At 43.5% G+C, this 16846-nt stretch overlaps 1 protein-coding gene across 1 annotated transcript in view; it reads right to left on the bottom strand.

Annotated features, from left to right (window-relative positions):
* Positions 1–5136: 5136 nt before the first annotated feature.
* The window catches only part of LOC138851801 (sacsin-like), a gene marked incomplete at its 5' end in the record, with an annotated part of 51228 nt that continues 39518 nt past the window's right edge, over positions 5137–16846 (bottom strand). Inside the window, one exon of the mRNA XM_070081277.1 lies at positions 5137–7507. Within this exon, the coding sequence (XP_069937378.1) occupies positions 6633–7507 (875 nt within the window). The remainder of the gene's footprint in view (positions 7508–16846) is intronic.

Raw genomic sequence — 16846 nt, 5'->3', positions numbered from 1 at the left:
TGGCAGATGCAGTTTAATATTGACACATGCAAACTTCTAAATGTTGGACAGGTAAATAACCATGCCACATATAAACTAAATAATGTAGATCTTAATACTACTGATTGTGAAAAGGATTTAGGAATTCTGGTTAGCAGTAATCTAAAACCAAGACAACAGTGCATTAGTGTTTGCAATAAAGCTAACAGAATTCTTGGCTTCATATCTAGAAGTATAAATAATAGAAGTCCTCAGGTCGTTCTTCAACTCTATATATCCTTGGTTAGGCCTCATTTAGATTATGCTGCACAGTTCCGGTCACCTTATTACAGAATGGATATAGATGCTCTGAAAAACGTACAGAGGAGGATGACAAAGATGATCCCATGTATCAGAAATCTTCCCTATGAGGATAGACTGAGGGCCCTGAATCTGCACTCTCTCGAAAGGCATAGAGTTAGGGGGGATATGATCAAGGTGTATAAATGGAAAACAGGAATAAATAAAGGATATGTAAATAGCATGCTGAAAATTTCCAGCTAAGACAGGACTAGCAACAATGGTTTCAAGTTGGAAAAATTCAGATTCAGGAAGGATATAGGAAAGCACTGGTTTGGTAATAGAGTTGTGGATGAGTGGAACAAACTCTCGAGTACAGTTATTGAGGCTAAAACGCTGTGTAGTTTTAAAAATAGGTTAGATAAATGCATGAGTGGGAGTGGGCAGGTGTGAGTTGGACCTGACTAGCTTGTGCTTCTGGGTCTGGTGCCATGCTCCTTCCTTGTGTGGAGATGACCAGACTGGGTGGGTCATTGGGCTAATCGGGGGGGGGGGACATGGACTTGCTCCGCATGGGTCAGTAGGCCTGTTGCAGTGTTTCTTCTTTCTTATGTTCTTATGTTCTCCTAGCTGGAGACTTCAACATTAACTTTGGCCTAACAGACAACCAGCCAGTAATTTCATCAACAATATGAACAACACACTACTCATATCAGCTATAACAAAAACAACCAGGATAAGTGAGACAAGTGCAACCATAATTGACCGTATATGGACAAATATACTAGCTCCCCTTAAAACAAGGATAATCACAGACAGTGCTATAACCACTACCCCACCTTCCTCCTAATAAACATCTGTAAACAACCAATGGAATAGAGGAAGTTCTCCATTAGATGCCATGAGGAGGCATCAATAAGTAACTTCACAACAGAGCTAAGTACAAATGACTAGCCTACAGAATTTTCCACTGCCAATAGTATCGATGATTGGATAGACATATTTCTTAACAAATTACTTAAGATTATATAACAAATATTGTCCCATCAAAATGAAACAAATTACGAATAAACGACTAGGTTGCCCATGGCTTACTAAGAGCATACCAAGGTCCACTGATAAGAAACATCAGTATGAAAAGCAATATAGGCAGGGTTTAATAAATAAAGATATTATTAAACATTATGCATCAGTCCTCACCAAACTAATAAAGGCAAAGCAACTATACTAATTTAATAGAATCACCGAAACAAGAGGAGATATAATAAAGACCTGGAAGACACACTCTTAGACTCTGGGCTCCCACAAACAATAAAAAACTAGGGATATTGTCCTAACTAAACCGAATGAACCACAACAACAGCCTATTGATAAAGTTAACAAGATAAATGAATTTTTCTTAACCATATCTGGAGTATACCTGGAGAGGGTTCCAGGGTTCAATGCCCCCATGGACCGGTCTGTGACCAGGCCTCATAATGGGTCAGGGCCTGATCAACCAGGCTGTTACTGTTAGCTGCATATAAACCAACGTATGAACCACAGCCCGGCTGTTCAGGTACTGACTTTAGGTGCTGTCCAAAGCCTTCTTGAAGACAGCCAGGGGTCTATTGGTAATTCCCCTTCTGTATGCTGGAGCATATGAACAGTCTTGGGCCCCTCATAATTGTGTTGTCTCTTATCTAGTGGCACCCCTGCTTTTCTTTGGGGGAATGTTGCATCGTCCGACGAATCTTTTGCTTTCACGGGGAGTGATTTTCATGTGCAAATTTGGTACTAATCCCTCTAGGATTTTCCAAGTGTGTATAATCATGTATCTCTCCTGCCTACATTCTAGGGAGTACAGGTTGAGGAACTTCAAATGTTCCCAGTAACTGAGGTGTTTTATCGCAGTTGTGTGTGCTTTGAAGGTTCTCTCTACATTTTCTAGGTCACCAATTTCAACTGCCCTGAAAGGTGTCGCTAGTGTGCAGCAATATTCCAGCCTAGATAGAACAAGCGACATGAAGAGAGTCATCATGGGCTTAGAATCCCTAGTTTCGAAGGTTCTCATTATCCTGTCATTTTTCTAACAGATGCGACTGATGCAATGTTGTCATTTTTGAAAGTGAGATCTTCTGACATTATCACTACCAGGTCATTTACATTTGTTTTTCGCTCTATTGTGTGGTTGTAATTTGTTTTATAATCCAATATAGTTTTAATTTCCTCACGTTTTCCACATTGGAGTACAGCCTCTCCTCACATAACAACAGAGTTCCGTTCCTAAGACCACATCGATAAACGAATACGTTGTATACTATAATGGTAGTGAATCTGTATTAACCATCTTTGATATTGTTTTAATGTCACCTTTGTACCATCAAATGTTTATACAGAATTGTACTGTATAAAGAAATAAACAGAATGGAGGAAATCAGCTCTAATATACAATATTTAGGTATGAATATTGGTCAGAGAGCCTATCGTAAACGAGTGCGTTGAAAAGTGAGGAGAGGCTGTAATTGAAATTTCTCTTCACTTAACTTCATATTGTTCTCTGGAGTCTTGCACTGTCTTCAATGGAGGACACTGTTATGCAAAATCGGGTGTCATCTGCAAAGGAAGACATGGTGCTGTGGCTTACATCACTGTTATGTCAGATATAAGGATGAGGAACAGAATGAGAGGGAGTACTGTGCCTTGTGGAACAGAGCTTTTCACAGGGGGATTACTAATAGATCCATGGCTTTCTTCAAGAAGGCACTGGATAGGCACCTAAAGTCAGTACCCGACTAACTGGGCTAAGGTTCATACATCAGGTTGCGTGTGGTCAGCAATAACAGCTTGTTTGATCAGACCCTGATCCACCACAAGGCCTGGTCTCAGACTGGGTCACAAGAGGCGTTGACCCTCAGAACCTTCTCCTGTAAACAGTAGCTGTCTCAGACTGCACTCTGCTTACTACTATTCTTTGTGTTCTACTTGATAGGAAATTATAGATCCATCTAAGAACCTTTCCTGTTATTCCTTTATCATGCATTTTGTGTGCTATTACACTATGGTCACACTTGCCAAAGGCTTTTGCAAAATTTGTGTATAATACATCTGCATTTTCATAGTTTTCTGGGGCATCCAGGACCTTGTCATAGTGGTCCTGTAGTTAGGACAGGCAGGAGCATCCTGCTCTAAACCCATGTTGACCTGAGTTGTGTAACTGATGGGTATCTAGATAAGTGGTGTTCTTGCTTTATGGTACCCCTTCAAAGATTTTTATGACATGGGATGTTGGTGCTATCGATCACTAGTTCCTTGCTGTTGCTTTACTGACCCCTTTGTGGAGTGGGGCTATGTCTGTTGTTTTAGCAGCTGTGGGATAACCCCTGTGTCCATGCTCCCTCTCCATAGGATATTTAACGCACATGATAGGGGTTTCTTGCAGTTCTTGATGAATGAAGAGTTTCATGAGTCTGGTCCAGGGGCAGAGTGCATGGGTATGTCTAAAGCCTTTTCTAAGTCATTTGGTGTTAGGATAATATCAGATAGGTTTGCATCTGCCAAATTCTGAATCTCACTCATAAAAAATTCATTTAGGTCTTCGGCCCTTAGTCTGGTTAGCGGCAAGCTAAAACTAAGTCATAATGGGACTTGAATAGCTCACTCATTTCCTTGCTGTCATCTGCGTAGGTCCCATCTCGTCTAAGTAGGGGCCCAATACTAGATGTTGTTCTCGACTTAGATTCAGATTTGGCATAAGAAAAGAAATCTTTTGGGTTTCTCTCAATTTCATTGACAGCTTTGAGTTCTTCCCGCATTTCTTGACTTCTGTAAGATTCTTTTAGCTTAAGTTTGATGTTTGCTATTTCTCTGGCCAGTGCCTCCTATCATATTACAGATATATTAGCCTCTTTTTGCCACTCTCTTATTCTTCGTCTTCGCCTGTATAGGGAGTACCTCTCTCTAGTTTACATCTTCTCTTAAGTGCACCTTGGCCTGGTGGTAAAAGCTCTCACTTCACATGGTAAGGCTTCTGGTTCAGTTCCCGGCAAAGGGGGCGAAAGGGGTGGAAACATCAGACATGTTTCCTTACATCTTTTGTTTATGTTCACCCATCAGTAAAATGGGAACATGGGTGTTAGTTGACTGGTGTAGGTCGCATCCTGGGACAAAACTGACCTAATTTGCCTGAAATGCTCTGCATAACAAGGGACTTTCTGTAGTGTGTCATTGATGTCAGCTAGGTCTGTATACCTTGTACATGTACTTGTAGTAAATAAAGACATTATTATTATTATTATTATTATTATTATTATTAATTATTATTATTATTATTTATTATTATTATTATCACACTGGCCGATTCCCACCAAGGCAGGGTGGCCCGAAAAAGAAAAACTTTCACCATCATTCACTCCATCACTGTCTTGCCAGAAGGGTGCTTTACACTACAGTTTTTAAACTGCAACATTAACACCCCTCCTTCAGAGTGCAGGCACTGTACTTCCCATCTCCAGGACTCAAGTCCGGCCTGCCGGTTTCCCTGAATCCCTTCATAAATGTTACTTTGCTCACACTCCAACAGCACGTCAAGTATTAAAAACCATTTGTCTCCATTCACTTTGAGCATACCTTGAGTGCCACAGAGTTAATTTGTTTTAGACATAGGTTTGGATCCATGTTGCTTAGGCTATCTTCTCAGTTTATATCATTTAGGACCTTGTTGACTTGGTTCCTCTATGTTTTTTTTATTGAAATTGAATTTGATGAAGGACCCCTCATGACCGATCACATTTTCTTGGTCTGGGGCCAAGTGCACACTTCTCTGAACCTTTATTATGCCGTGATCTGAGTATATTGTTTTTGATATGGTAATATTTTGTATCAGATCACCATTGTTCGTGAGGATGAAGTCCAGTGTATTCTCCAAACACCTGTCTTTTAAAACCGATGTGATATTTTTCCACAGTTAGTTCTCATTTGGACATACCCAAAAACACTTCCCTGGTTTAATATCTCTTGCTGATGATTTCTGAATGTCTGCACAAGACACATGGGACCTCTTTCTCATCTACATCAATGAACTCCCCAATGCATCTCAACTCCTTAAACCAGTTCTATTCGTAGACGATACTACTTATGTCTATTACCACTCAAACCCAGCTATACCTAGAGACACTGTAAACAACGAGCTGCTAGAAATATATACTTGGATGATGACAAACAAACTCACTCTTAACATAGACAAAACATACTTCATGCTGTTTAGAAACAGAGCCTTAAATATCCAACTTAATGTATCGATAAATGTTTTCCTCATTACAAGACACACTGAGGGTAAATTTCAAGGTCTTCACCTTGACTATAATTTTAAATTTCATTCCAACATCCAGCATATATCCATGAAAATTCCCAAATCAGTAGGCATCCTGTCTACCCACCCTGACTTCTACTTGCCAATTCCTCACAGTATTTTATGTCGTTATCATGTCTCCCTTAGCCCTTCTGTCCTCCAGTGTTGTCAGGCCGATTTCCCTTAACCTTTCATCTTAGGACATTCCCCTTAGCTCTGAAACTAGCCTTGTTGCAAAACTTTGCACTTTCTCTAATTTCTTGATGTGCTTGACCGGGTGTGGGTTCTAAACTGGTGCTCCATACTCCAGCATGGGCTTGACGTTTACCACGGTGTACAGTCTTGAACAATTCCTTACTGAGGTATTGTAATGCTATTCTCTGGTTTGCCAGGGGCCCATATGCTATAGCAGTTATCTGGTTGATGTGTGCCTCAGATGTGCTCGGTATTATACACACCCCAAGATCCTTTTCCTTAAGTGAGGTTTGCAGTCTTCGTGTGTGCGCATGTGTGTGTGTGTGTATATGTGTGTGTGTGTGCATGTGCATGTGTGTGTGCATGTGCATGTGTGTGTGCATGTGCATGTGTGTGTGCATGTGCATGTGTGTGTGCATGTGCATGTGTGTGTGCATGTGTGTGTGTGTGTGTGTGTGTGTGTGTGTACTCACCTAATTGTACTCACCTAATTGTGGTTGCAGGGGTCGGCACTCAGCTCTTTGCCCCACCTCTTCACTGATCGCTACTAGGTCATCTCCCTCTCAGCTTCCCGAGCTTTGTCATACCTCTTCTTAAAACTGTGTATGGTTCCTGTCTCCACTACTTCACTTGCTAGGCTATTCCACTTCCTGATGACTCTATGACTGAAGAAATACTTCCTAACGTCCCTGTGACTCGTCTGAGTCTTCAGCTTCCAGTTGTGACCCCTTGTTTCTGTGTCCCCTCTCTGGAACATCCTATCTCTGTCAACCTTGTCTACTCCCTGCAGCATCTTCTATGTCGTTATCATGTCTCCCCTGACCTTTCTGTGTGTGTATGTGTGTGTGTTTCAGCTTGTAATATCTCTTAATCCAACATTTACCCATAACAAAACAAATCTAATACATACCTCAGGTTCATTGTTACTCTCTTCAGTTTTCCATTTAACATGTCTCCTATTTTCATCAAGAGCGAAGAAACCATTGATGTGAACAGGAAGATTGGTACTGTTGGAAGATTCTAGAGGTAATGGTAGAAAGCAGAAAATATGACCACTAGACCATGAGGAGCCATGTTTTACACTGGGTGCAGCTACACCAACTAGTGGCATGTGTCCACTACTGTCCTTTCCTTTCCACACTACTGAAGAGGCTTCACTTGAACCTGGCAGGTAATGAAGGATATGCATAATCTGCTCCTCTGTGCTGTTTCCTTTCACACTCTGGATTGTAGCCTCATAATAGCAAGTAGTTGTTTGAGATGGGATACCATTGCATTTTAAGAGCTTTTGTTTAAAGTCTCTTCTTTTTTGCTGAACTTCAGTCATGCACGGACTAATTAGTTCTACTTCATGAATAATTTCTATATTATTATGATTTTCATTAATTCTTTTCAGACATATTTTTTCAAGAGAATTTAAAAATGTTAAACACACAGGAGCTTCCACACCAAATGACTGAAACAGCCTTGTAACATGTGAATGTGAGTAAACAGTATCTGATATCTTTGATGGGCTCTCCCTCAGTGGAAACCAGAAGAGGGTAGCAGCAAAGTGGCCATCATTTATATTCTGTGTGCTCATGTAATTACTCCAGAAGAGTAGACAGTCCTCAAGAGGGCAGATGTTTGTTAATTTCTTCAGAGAAACAATGCGACACATTTTATTTTCTGGTTCACTTGGATCCATAAAGAGCACCTTATCACCACTGATGATTGTTACAGCATCTGTAGAAGAATAAAAGACAATAATTACATAATACTTGACCAACAAAATGTGATCAGTTATGAGGGTACCTTCACAAAATTTGACTTCCATAACAAAAACATACAATGGGAACAAGTCAATAAATGTCATAAATGAAACAAGCTGGGAAGATATCCTAGAAAAACACAGATCCGAACCTTTGTCTATAAAAAATTAACTCCTTGGCACTTGAGGTCTACTCAAGGCACATATACTAAAGTCCCAGTACAACTCTGTTTTTAGCGACCCATTAACCAGACTAAGGGTCGCCAATCTAAATTAATTTTTTATGACTGAGACCCAAAATTTGATCATTTCATAAATTTCCAATACTATCCCAACACCACAAGACTTCAAAAAGGCAATTAATGTTATACCTATGCACTCTGCACAAGGCCCGGACTCATGGAACTCCTTGTTCATCAAGAACTGCAAGAAGCCCCTGTCACGTTCCTTCAGCAATCTATGGAGAGGCAGCATGGACACAGGGATCATCCCACACTCACTAAAAACAACAGGAATAGCCCCACTCTACAAAGGTGGCAGTAAAGCAAGGATTCTAAGAAGCAAGATCACCAACCACCTAGATACACATCAATTACATAACCCAGGGCAACAGGAGTTTAGAGCAGGTCGCTCCTGCCTGTCCCAGCTACTGGACTACTAAGAGAAGGTCCTGGATGCTTTAGAGGAACAACAAAATGCAGATGTAGTTTACACAGACTTTGCAAAGCCTTTGACAAGTGCAACCACAAAATGTGTTGATAAAGGAATAACAGGAAAAGTTGGTAGACGGATCTATAACATCCTAAAAAACAGAGTAAAATCTGAGGCAGCTTCAGTGAAAAGCTCTGTTTCCACAAGGCTAAGTACTTGTTCCCACCCCATTCCACATAGTAGCAGCATATGTTTCATAGTATTCTTTATTACTGCTATAGTAGCAGCATATGTTTCATAGCATTCTTTATTACTGCTATAGTAGCAGCATATGTTTCATAGCATTCTTTATTACTGCTATAGTAGCAGCATATGTTTCATAGCATTCTTTATTACTGCTATAGTAGCAGCATATTTTCATAGCATTCTTTATTACTGCTATAGTAGCAGCATATGTTTCATAGTATTCTTTATTACTGCTACAGTAGCAGCATATGTTTCATAGTATTCTTTATTACTGCTATAGTAGCAGCATATTCAAATTCAAATTTTTATTTCTTTGCAAGTTTACAATGTGATTGACATGATGTAGGGAGTCCTATTTACAGATAGTTTACAGTGTGTAATTATAATAATAATTTGCAGACTAAATTTAATGGCTTACAGACTACTTAATACTAGACAAATAGATCATAGATTGTAAAGTTATACATCTGATTTTATATATATAGTAAACAGTAAATTGACTTAAATTACAATATGGGAATATTACAATGGGACAAGTTGAAAGTAGTATACAGGTTGTATATATCAACAGTAAAATTACTTAAATTACAATATGGGAATATTACAATGTTGAAAGTAGTTTACAAATTGAGATTGTTACAATTGAGTATAAGTCAGAAAAATTTTGTACAGGTATTGATTTTTTACAATGTGGTATTACCTGGAGTTTACCTGGAGAGGGTTTTGAGGGTCAATACCCCCGTGTCATGGTCTGAGACCAGGCCTCATGGTGGATCAGGGTCTGATCAACCAGGCTGTTACTGCTGGTCACATGCAAACTGACGTATGAACCACAGCCCGGTTGGTCAGGTACTGACTTTAGGTGCCTGTCCAGTGCCTTCTTGAATTATTATTATTATAATCAAAAAGAAGCGCTAAGCCACAAGGACTATACAGCGCTGCAGGGCAGGAAGGAAGCGAGGGCATCAGGTGGCAAAAGGGAGATGGATGAGCAACAGGTTACGGATAACAGCGGGGCAGTGGATGGTGAAAGGGTAAAGGGCAGCAAGAGACTGAACCAGAAAGGGCTGAGGGGAGTGTGAAAAGTATCATCAGAGTTTGTGGAGTAAATCAGTCGTTGTCAAGAAGTCAATGAGAGAGTCAGGATTAAAGGAGGGTCCATCAGCAAGAAGGGAAGGTAAAGAGAGAGTAGGAGAACGAAGACGACGTTGGAGGTAAATTCTGCGTGCTCGTTGATAGAGAGGGCAGTCTAACAGAATGTGGCTAATCGATACTGGAACTTGACACTGCTCACAGAGAGGAACAGGGTGCCTCTCCATGAGATACCCATGAGTAAGACGAGTGTGGCCAATGCGAAGGCTGGAGAGAGTGGTCTCCCAACCTCGGCACTGATGACAAGAAGACGGCCAGTAACCTATGCTCGGTTTAATAGAATGAAGTTTGTTACCGAGCAGAGTTGACCAACGTTGTTGCCAACGGGTGCGAAGGTGGGTAGCTATTGCAGCAAAATAGTCTAGAAATGGAACACCTCGATAGGAAATTGGTAGGTCATATACTGCTGACCGCGCAGCAGTGTCTGCCTGTTCATTGCCCTGTACGTCGACATGACCAGGGACCCAACAAAAAACAATATCTTTATGTTTGGTAGAGATACGGCGTAGCCAAAGTTGGATACGGAGAACTAGGGGATGAGATGTATCAAATTTTCGTATAGCCTGTAGAGCACTAAGGGAGTCTGAGACTACTACAAATGATGACACAGGCATAGATGCGATACGAATAAGTGCTGCAAGAATGGCATACAGTTCAGCAGTAAAAATGCTAGCTGAAGATAGTAAATGCCCTCGTACGACGCTGTCCGGAAACACTGCTGCGAATCCGACGCCGTCTGAAGACTTAGAGCCATCTGTGTACACAGCGGTGGCATGAGAATGAGAGTGGAAGTGATCAAGAAAAAGAGAGCGGGAAGCCACCGTAGGCAGTTGAGCTTTCGAGCAAGGGAGTGAGAAAGAACAGACCCGAACAGCTGGAACTTCCCAGGGGGGTAGGGAAAAGTGAGATGCTACATGAACATATAAAGGTGGTAACTGAAGGGAAGACAAGAGTGAAAGTAGGCGAAGAGAAAAGGGACGGAGCAAACAGGGGCGGCGAACGAATAAAGAATGTCTACTAATATCGGTGACCATTCTATAAATGGAAGGATTGTGTAGATCGTGAGAGCGTACATAGTAACGAAGGCAATGGGCATCACGGCGATCAGACAAGGATGGAACATTTGCTTCTGTATAGAGGCTCTCAACAGGGGAAGAGCGAAAAGCACCAAGGCACAAACGTAAGCCTTGGTGATGGATAGAGTTAAGGCTAGAGAGAGTAGCAGGAGAGGCCGCGGAATAAATCTGGTCACCATAATCGAGTTTCGATAAAACGAGGGCTGAATGTAGGCGAAGCAGAGTTCGACGATCAGCTCCCCAGGAAAGATGAGCAAGGGTTTTAAGAAGGTTTAGCCGGCTGTGACAAGTTGCCTTCAGAGAGGTAATGTGAGGTTTCCAGGTTAACCGACGGTCAAAGAGAAGGCCTAGAAACCTGACTGTATCACGTTCGGGGATACGGGAGCCATAGAGATACAAAGGATGATCGGAGATAACAGAGCGTCTAGTGAAAGTAATTTGGTGAGTTTTGGTACTTGAAAATTTAAACCCATGTGTGGTGGCCCAAGTGGAAACACGGTCGACCGCATGCTGGAGAGAAACTGCAATAAGGTGACAGTCAGCGCCTGCACAAGCAATAGCGAAGTCATCAACATAGAGTGATGACCAAATATTGGGTGGAAGAACAGAGGCCAAATCATTTATAGCAAGGAGAAAAAGTGTTGTGCTTAGAACACATCCCTGAGGGACACCTTCAGCTTGGACGAAGTCCGGGGAAAGAACATTATTGACTCGAACACGGAAATGTCTGTCAGTTAAAAAGTTCTTAAGGAAGGATGGTAGATTGCCTCGGAGGCCTAAGGAATGGGCCTGGGCCAAAATATTATACCTCCAAGTTGTGTCATATGCCTTCTCAAGGTCAAAAAATATGGCAATAACTGAGTGATTATTCGCAAAGGCATTACGAACATACGTATCCAAGCGTAGTAAGGGGTCTATGGTAGAACGACCCTTACGAAAGCCATATTGACTAGCGGAGAGACTGTTGTGAGTCTCTAAATACCACATTAAACGTCGATTTACGAGGCGTTCCATCACTTTGCAAACTGCACTTGTAAGAGCGATGGGGCGATAGTGGGAGGCATCATGTCCTGTAGTACCCGGTTTGCGGAAAGGGAGAACAATGGCAGATTTCCACAGCTGGGGAAGAACTCCTTGTGCCCAAATAAGATTGAAGAGGTGTAAGAGGACTACAAGGGCTGACCGATGTAAATGTTGTAACATACGAATATGAATGTCATCAGGCCCAGCTGCCGATGATCGGCAAGCTGAGAGCGTTGCCTCCAGTTCTTGAAGTGTAAAAGGCACATTATACTGTTCTTCTCCGAGAGAAGAAAAGTCCAAGGGTACTAACTCTCTGGCAGACTTTGAGGAAAGAAACGAGGGGCATAGATGGAGCCCTCGGGAAATACGGACCAGATGTGTGCCAAGTTCAATGGCAACGTCGAGAGGGTTTGCTATATCAACACCAGTGACCCGTAGAACAGGAGCCGGGTCAGGAGAGTATTTACCACTCAATTTCCTCACTTTTTTCCAGACTGCACTCATAGAAGAAGCAGAGGTGATGGTGGAAACATAGTCTCGCCAACAAGTGCGTTTAGCTTCACGGATGACACGGCGAGCGATCGCACGCTTCTGCTTAAAATCAACAAGTCTCTCAGCGGTTCTATTGTACCGGTACCTGCCCCATGCAGCACGTTTCAAACGTACTGCACGAGCACAAGCAGGAGACCACCAAGGCACGCACTTCTGAGAATGCCTGCCTGAGGTGTGGGGTATAGAATGAGAAGCTGCGGTATAAACTGATGTCGAGAAGATGTGTAGGAGCTCATCAATGGAGGATGAAGAAGGAACCTCACTAAAAGCAGTGAGGTGTGAGTAAAGATCCCAATTTGCCCGATCAAATTGCCAGCGAGGGCTACGGGAAGGTGGTGAATAGGAAGGAGAAGTAAGAATGATCGGAAAATGATCGCTGTCATGTAAGTCTGGTAGAACAGACCAGGTGAAGTCTAGTGCTGTGGAGGAAGAGCAGACTGATAGATCGATGCAAGAGAGAGTATGAGTACGAGGATCAAAATGGGTGGGAGTACCCGTATTTAAAACATGGAGGGGGTGAGAGGCAAGAAAAGCCTCCAACTGAATGCCACGTGAGTCACAATGAGACCCCCCCCAGAGGAAATGGTGGGCATTAAAATCACCAAGTAACAGAAGTGGTGGTGGTAAGGATGAAACAAGAAAGGCAAAGTCTGGGATAGAAAATGCTCGAGAAGGAGAGAGATATAAAGAACATATTGTAAACCACTTATTCAAGTGGATACGGGCTGCAGTGTAATGCAGCGAGGTATGGACAAATAGTTGACAGTACGGAATATCATTGCGTAGAAGAAGGGCACTTTCATTAAAGGTCCCATCTGAGAAAGGATCCGAAGAATACAATAAATTATAGCCTGAGATAGGTTGGAAAACAGCCGAGTGTAATTTTGGTTCTTGTAAGCAAGCACCAACAGGGGAAAACCTGGAAAGCAACATCTGAAGCTCACCCCGATTACCCCTGAGGCCGCGGATATTCCACTGTAAATAGGCCATGATTGGCGATGAAGAAAATATCAGGAATCTGTAGGTAAAGGCACCTACGGACTAGAGGGGTTAGAAAAGTCAACGTGTGGTGGCATTGGAAGATGTTCAAGTAGCGAAGGAACGGAGCGTTGCGAAGAATGGGGTTGTGAAGATGGAGGAGAGGGAAGAGAAGGAACAGGAAGTGAATCAGTGTCCATTGAAGGTTTAGTCTCTGCAATATATTCTGAAATGGCTTCAAGTGTTTCTGAATTCAAAGATGTATGGGAAACCATATTGGAGATAGGAGGAGGAGGGTGAGTAAAGATTGGGACAGTAATGGACTGTACCAAAGTAGAGGGGGAGGGAAAAGTGTAAGGGACTGGAGATGAAGTGTGGGGGGGGACAGAAGAGGTAGAAACCTGGGAGGTGACAGAAGAGGGAGAAACTTGGGAGGGGACGGGGGTGGAAGGCATAGTACGAGGAGGAGGGTGAATCTCCACACTTGTAATAGAGCCAGAGAGAGGGGAAGAACTAGGTACAGAGACTGGAAAGGTAACGTGTGGAGGTGGAAGAAGGGAAGGAAGGGGCAAAGAAGATTTGAGCAATGTGGATTTTTTGGACTTCTGAGTAGAGGGGCGATTGGTATTAGGTGTCGTACGAGGTCTTGTCGATACTGGGGCTTGTGAGGAAGGACGCGAAGATGTGAGAACAGACTGAGTTGTAGTCGGGACGTCAGAGCCAAGGACAGCAAAAGGATTAGATGCCGTAATGGCTATGGGAGGGGTAACAACAGAGGAGGCTGCAGAAGATGGGACCCCAGAAGTGGGGGGATGTTTGGAAACACGAGAATAAGAAACACGGGGTAGTCTCCCTTGGAGGCGGAGATGAGTAACTGCCATAGCATAAGGGAGACCTTCTGCCTCTTTGAGGCAACGGATTTCACGTTCATTTAAGTAGACCTGGCAACGGCGGGAGTACGAAGGGTGAGCTTCATTACAATTAAGGCAAGATGGAGGTTGACTGCAAGATGTATTAGAATGGTTGTCGGCACCACAGACTGGGCATTCGGCCATAGATCTGCAATATTTCGCTGGGTGACCAAAACGCCAGCAATTTCTACATTGTTGCGGTGTAGGTATCACCTTTCGAACTTGTAACCGATGTCCCGCGACATATACAGAGGACGGGAGTTCTCGGCTGTCAAAAGTTAAACGAGCCACATTGCAAGGGTAACGTCTCCGCCCCCGGGCAGGAAGGACATAAGTGTCTACTTTGAGGATGGGGAGATCCTGGAGTTCCAGCTGTTCAAAAATGTCATTGCCACATGACTGGAAATTCTGTTGGACTATGGTATGGGGCAGAATGACAGTACCACTACAAGAATTGAGAGAAAGATGTTTTTCAATAGTGATAGGAGTAGTATCGATATTCGAAAGGAGAGAAAGATCATGAGCTTGGGTAGCATTCTGGACAGTGACGATGCGCGTACGCTCTTGAGAGCGTGAAATGAAATATCTCTGCCAACATGACGCAGGAGCGCTTTGGCAATACTATGGTCAGAAAGGTAGGCAGAAGAAGAAGTTGGTCTTAAAGTAAAGAATTTAGTCCATTGTGTGGTCCGAAACTGAGCGTGGAGAGGGAGTGCTTGACGTGTCGGTCGTTTCCGAGTAGAATGGGAAGGTAACGACGGAGCATCATCAGGAGATTGACGTTGGCGTTTAGGAGTAGGACCGGAGTTGGTCCGGCATGAAATGGGTGGGCGATTCAAAAATTGCCGTACCGTAGAGGGAGAAGCCGGAAGCATAGTCAAAGGAGAGCGGAGTTCAGACAAATCGAAGGAGTCAGTCGAAGCCCCGGTACCTGAAGCGGGTGAGGAAACAGCACCAGCAAGAGGTACAGGGGCATCAGGAGTGTCCGAAGAGTGGTCTAAACACAAGGCAGGGTCAGAATGGGGTGCGGTATCAAGAAGGGGCCCGGGGGTAGTGGTTTCATGGACTAGGGCTGCCATGGTTAGGTTACTCCTTTGCTTTTTGTTTTTAAGAAAAAAAAGAAAGAAGAAAAGAAAATAAAAACAAAAAAAAGAATAAAAAAAGGGGGGAGCGGGGAGGAATAGTTCCCAGGAGGAATGAAAGGGCCGGAAATCTCCCTCCGCGCCCAAGAGGACTCGACACCGCTAGTAGCGCAGATGCAGCATGGAACCCGTGCCATACCCTACCCTTCATGCCAGTAAACCAGCAATCCGGGATAGCAACCTCACATCTGCCGAGCTACCTCGGTGGACAAAAGAGAGGGCGGCCGGATATCCGCCACAAAGCATACCTCCTTCAGCCACCACCCCCGGAATCCGAAAGGTGGCTTCCAGAGATACACCCGTCGCCCAAAAGACACCCAAAGCTACTCCGGGATACCGGAGAGGGATCGGGACATCCCTAGGCAATCCAGATTCCACGGCAAACTACGCCACCGCCAAGAAACCTCAACGGAATGGGATCGACCCCGGTGTCCTTTCCCCTACCTAGGAACTAGCACGCCTGTGGGAGAAATCACGAAGGCTAAAAAGAGGAAGGGCAAAAGGGAGGGGTGAGGAGGAGGAGGAGGAATGGAAAAAGGGGAGGATGGGGAGGATGGGATAGGGGAGGGGAGAATGGGGGGTAATTAGGTTCGGTCTGAGGAAGAAGACCGACAGGGCTAATTCCTCAGACCAAGAGCCTCTTCACCACGCCAAGGAGCCCCCCTTGAAGAGGTGTGCCTTCTTGAAGACAGCCAGGGGTCTATTGGTACTCTCCTTTATGTATGCTGGGAGGCAATTGAACAATCTTGGGCCCTGGACACTTATTGTGTTGTCTCTCAGTGTACTCGTGGTACCTCTGCTTTTCATCAGGGAAATGTTGCATCTCCTGCCAAGTCTTTTGCTTTCATAGGGAGTGATTTTCGTTTGCAGGTTTCGTACCAATCCCTCCAGGACATTCGAAGTGCATATTATCATGTATCTCTCTCGCCTGCGTTCGAGGGAATACAGATCAAGGACCTTCAACCATTCCCAGTACCTTAGGTGCCTTATTGTACTTACATGTGCTGGGAAAGTTCTCTGTACACTCTCCAGGTCTGCAATGTCGCCAGCCTTGAAGGGGGCCATTAGTGTACAGCAGTATTCCAGCCTAGAGAACACAAGCGATTTGAAGAGAAACATCATGGGCTTGGCGTCCCTAGCTTTGAAGGTTCTCATTATCCATCCTATCATTTTCCTAGCAGATTAGATAGATATATTGTTGTGGTCTTTAAAGGCGAGATCCTCTGACAGTATCACTCCCAGGTCCTTCACATCACTTTTCCACTCTATTGTATGGTTAAAATTTGTTGTATACTCTGACACATTTTTAATTTCTTCAAGTTTCCCATATCTGAGTTGAACTTCATATTGTTATGAGTTGTCCATTCGAAGATTTGGTTGATGTTTGCTTGGAGTCTTGCAGTGTCTTTGATGGAGGTTACTGCCATTAATCCGGGTGTCATCCGCAAGGAAGACACGGAGCTACGGCTTACATTTCTATGTCAGAAATGAGGATGAGGAATAGAATGGGAGTGAGTACTGTGCCTTGTGGAACAGAGCTTTTTACCGTGGCTGCGTGGGACTTTACTCTGTTTACTATTACT

Source organism: Cherax quadricarinatus, unplaced genomic scaffold (genome assembly GCF_038502225.1).
Source record: "Cherax quadricarinatus isolate ZL_2023a unplaced genomic scaffold, ASM3850222v1 Contig2168, whole genome shotgun sequence".
Classification (NCBI taxonomy): Eukaryota; Metazoa; Arthropoda; class Malacostraca; order Decapoda; family Parastacidae; genus Cherax; species Cherax quadricarinatus.
This window is presented reverse-complemented; position numbering and strand designations above follow the sequence as displayed.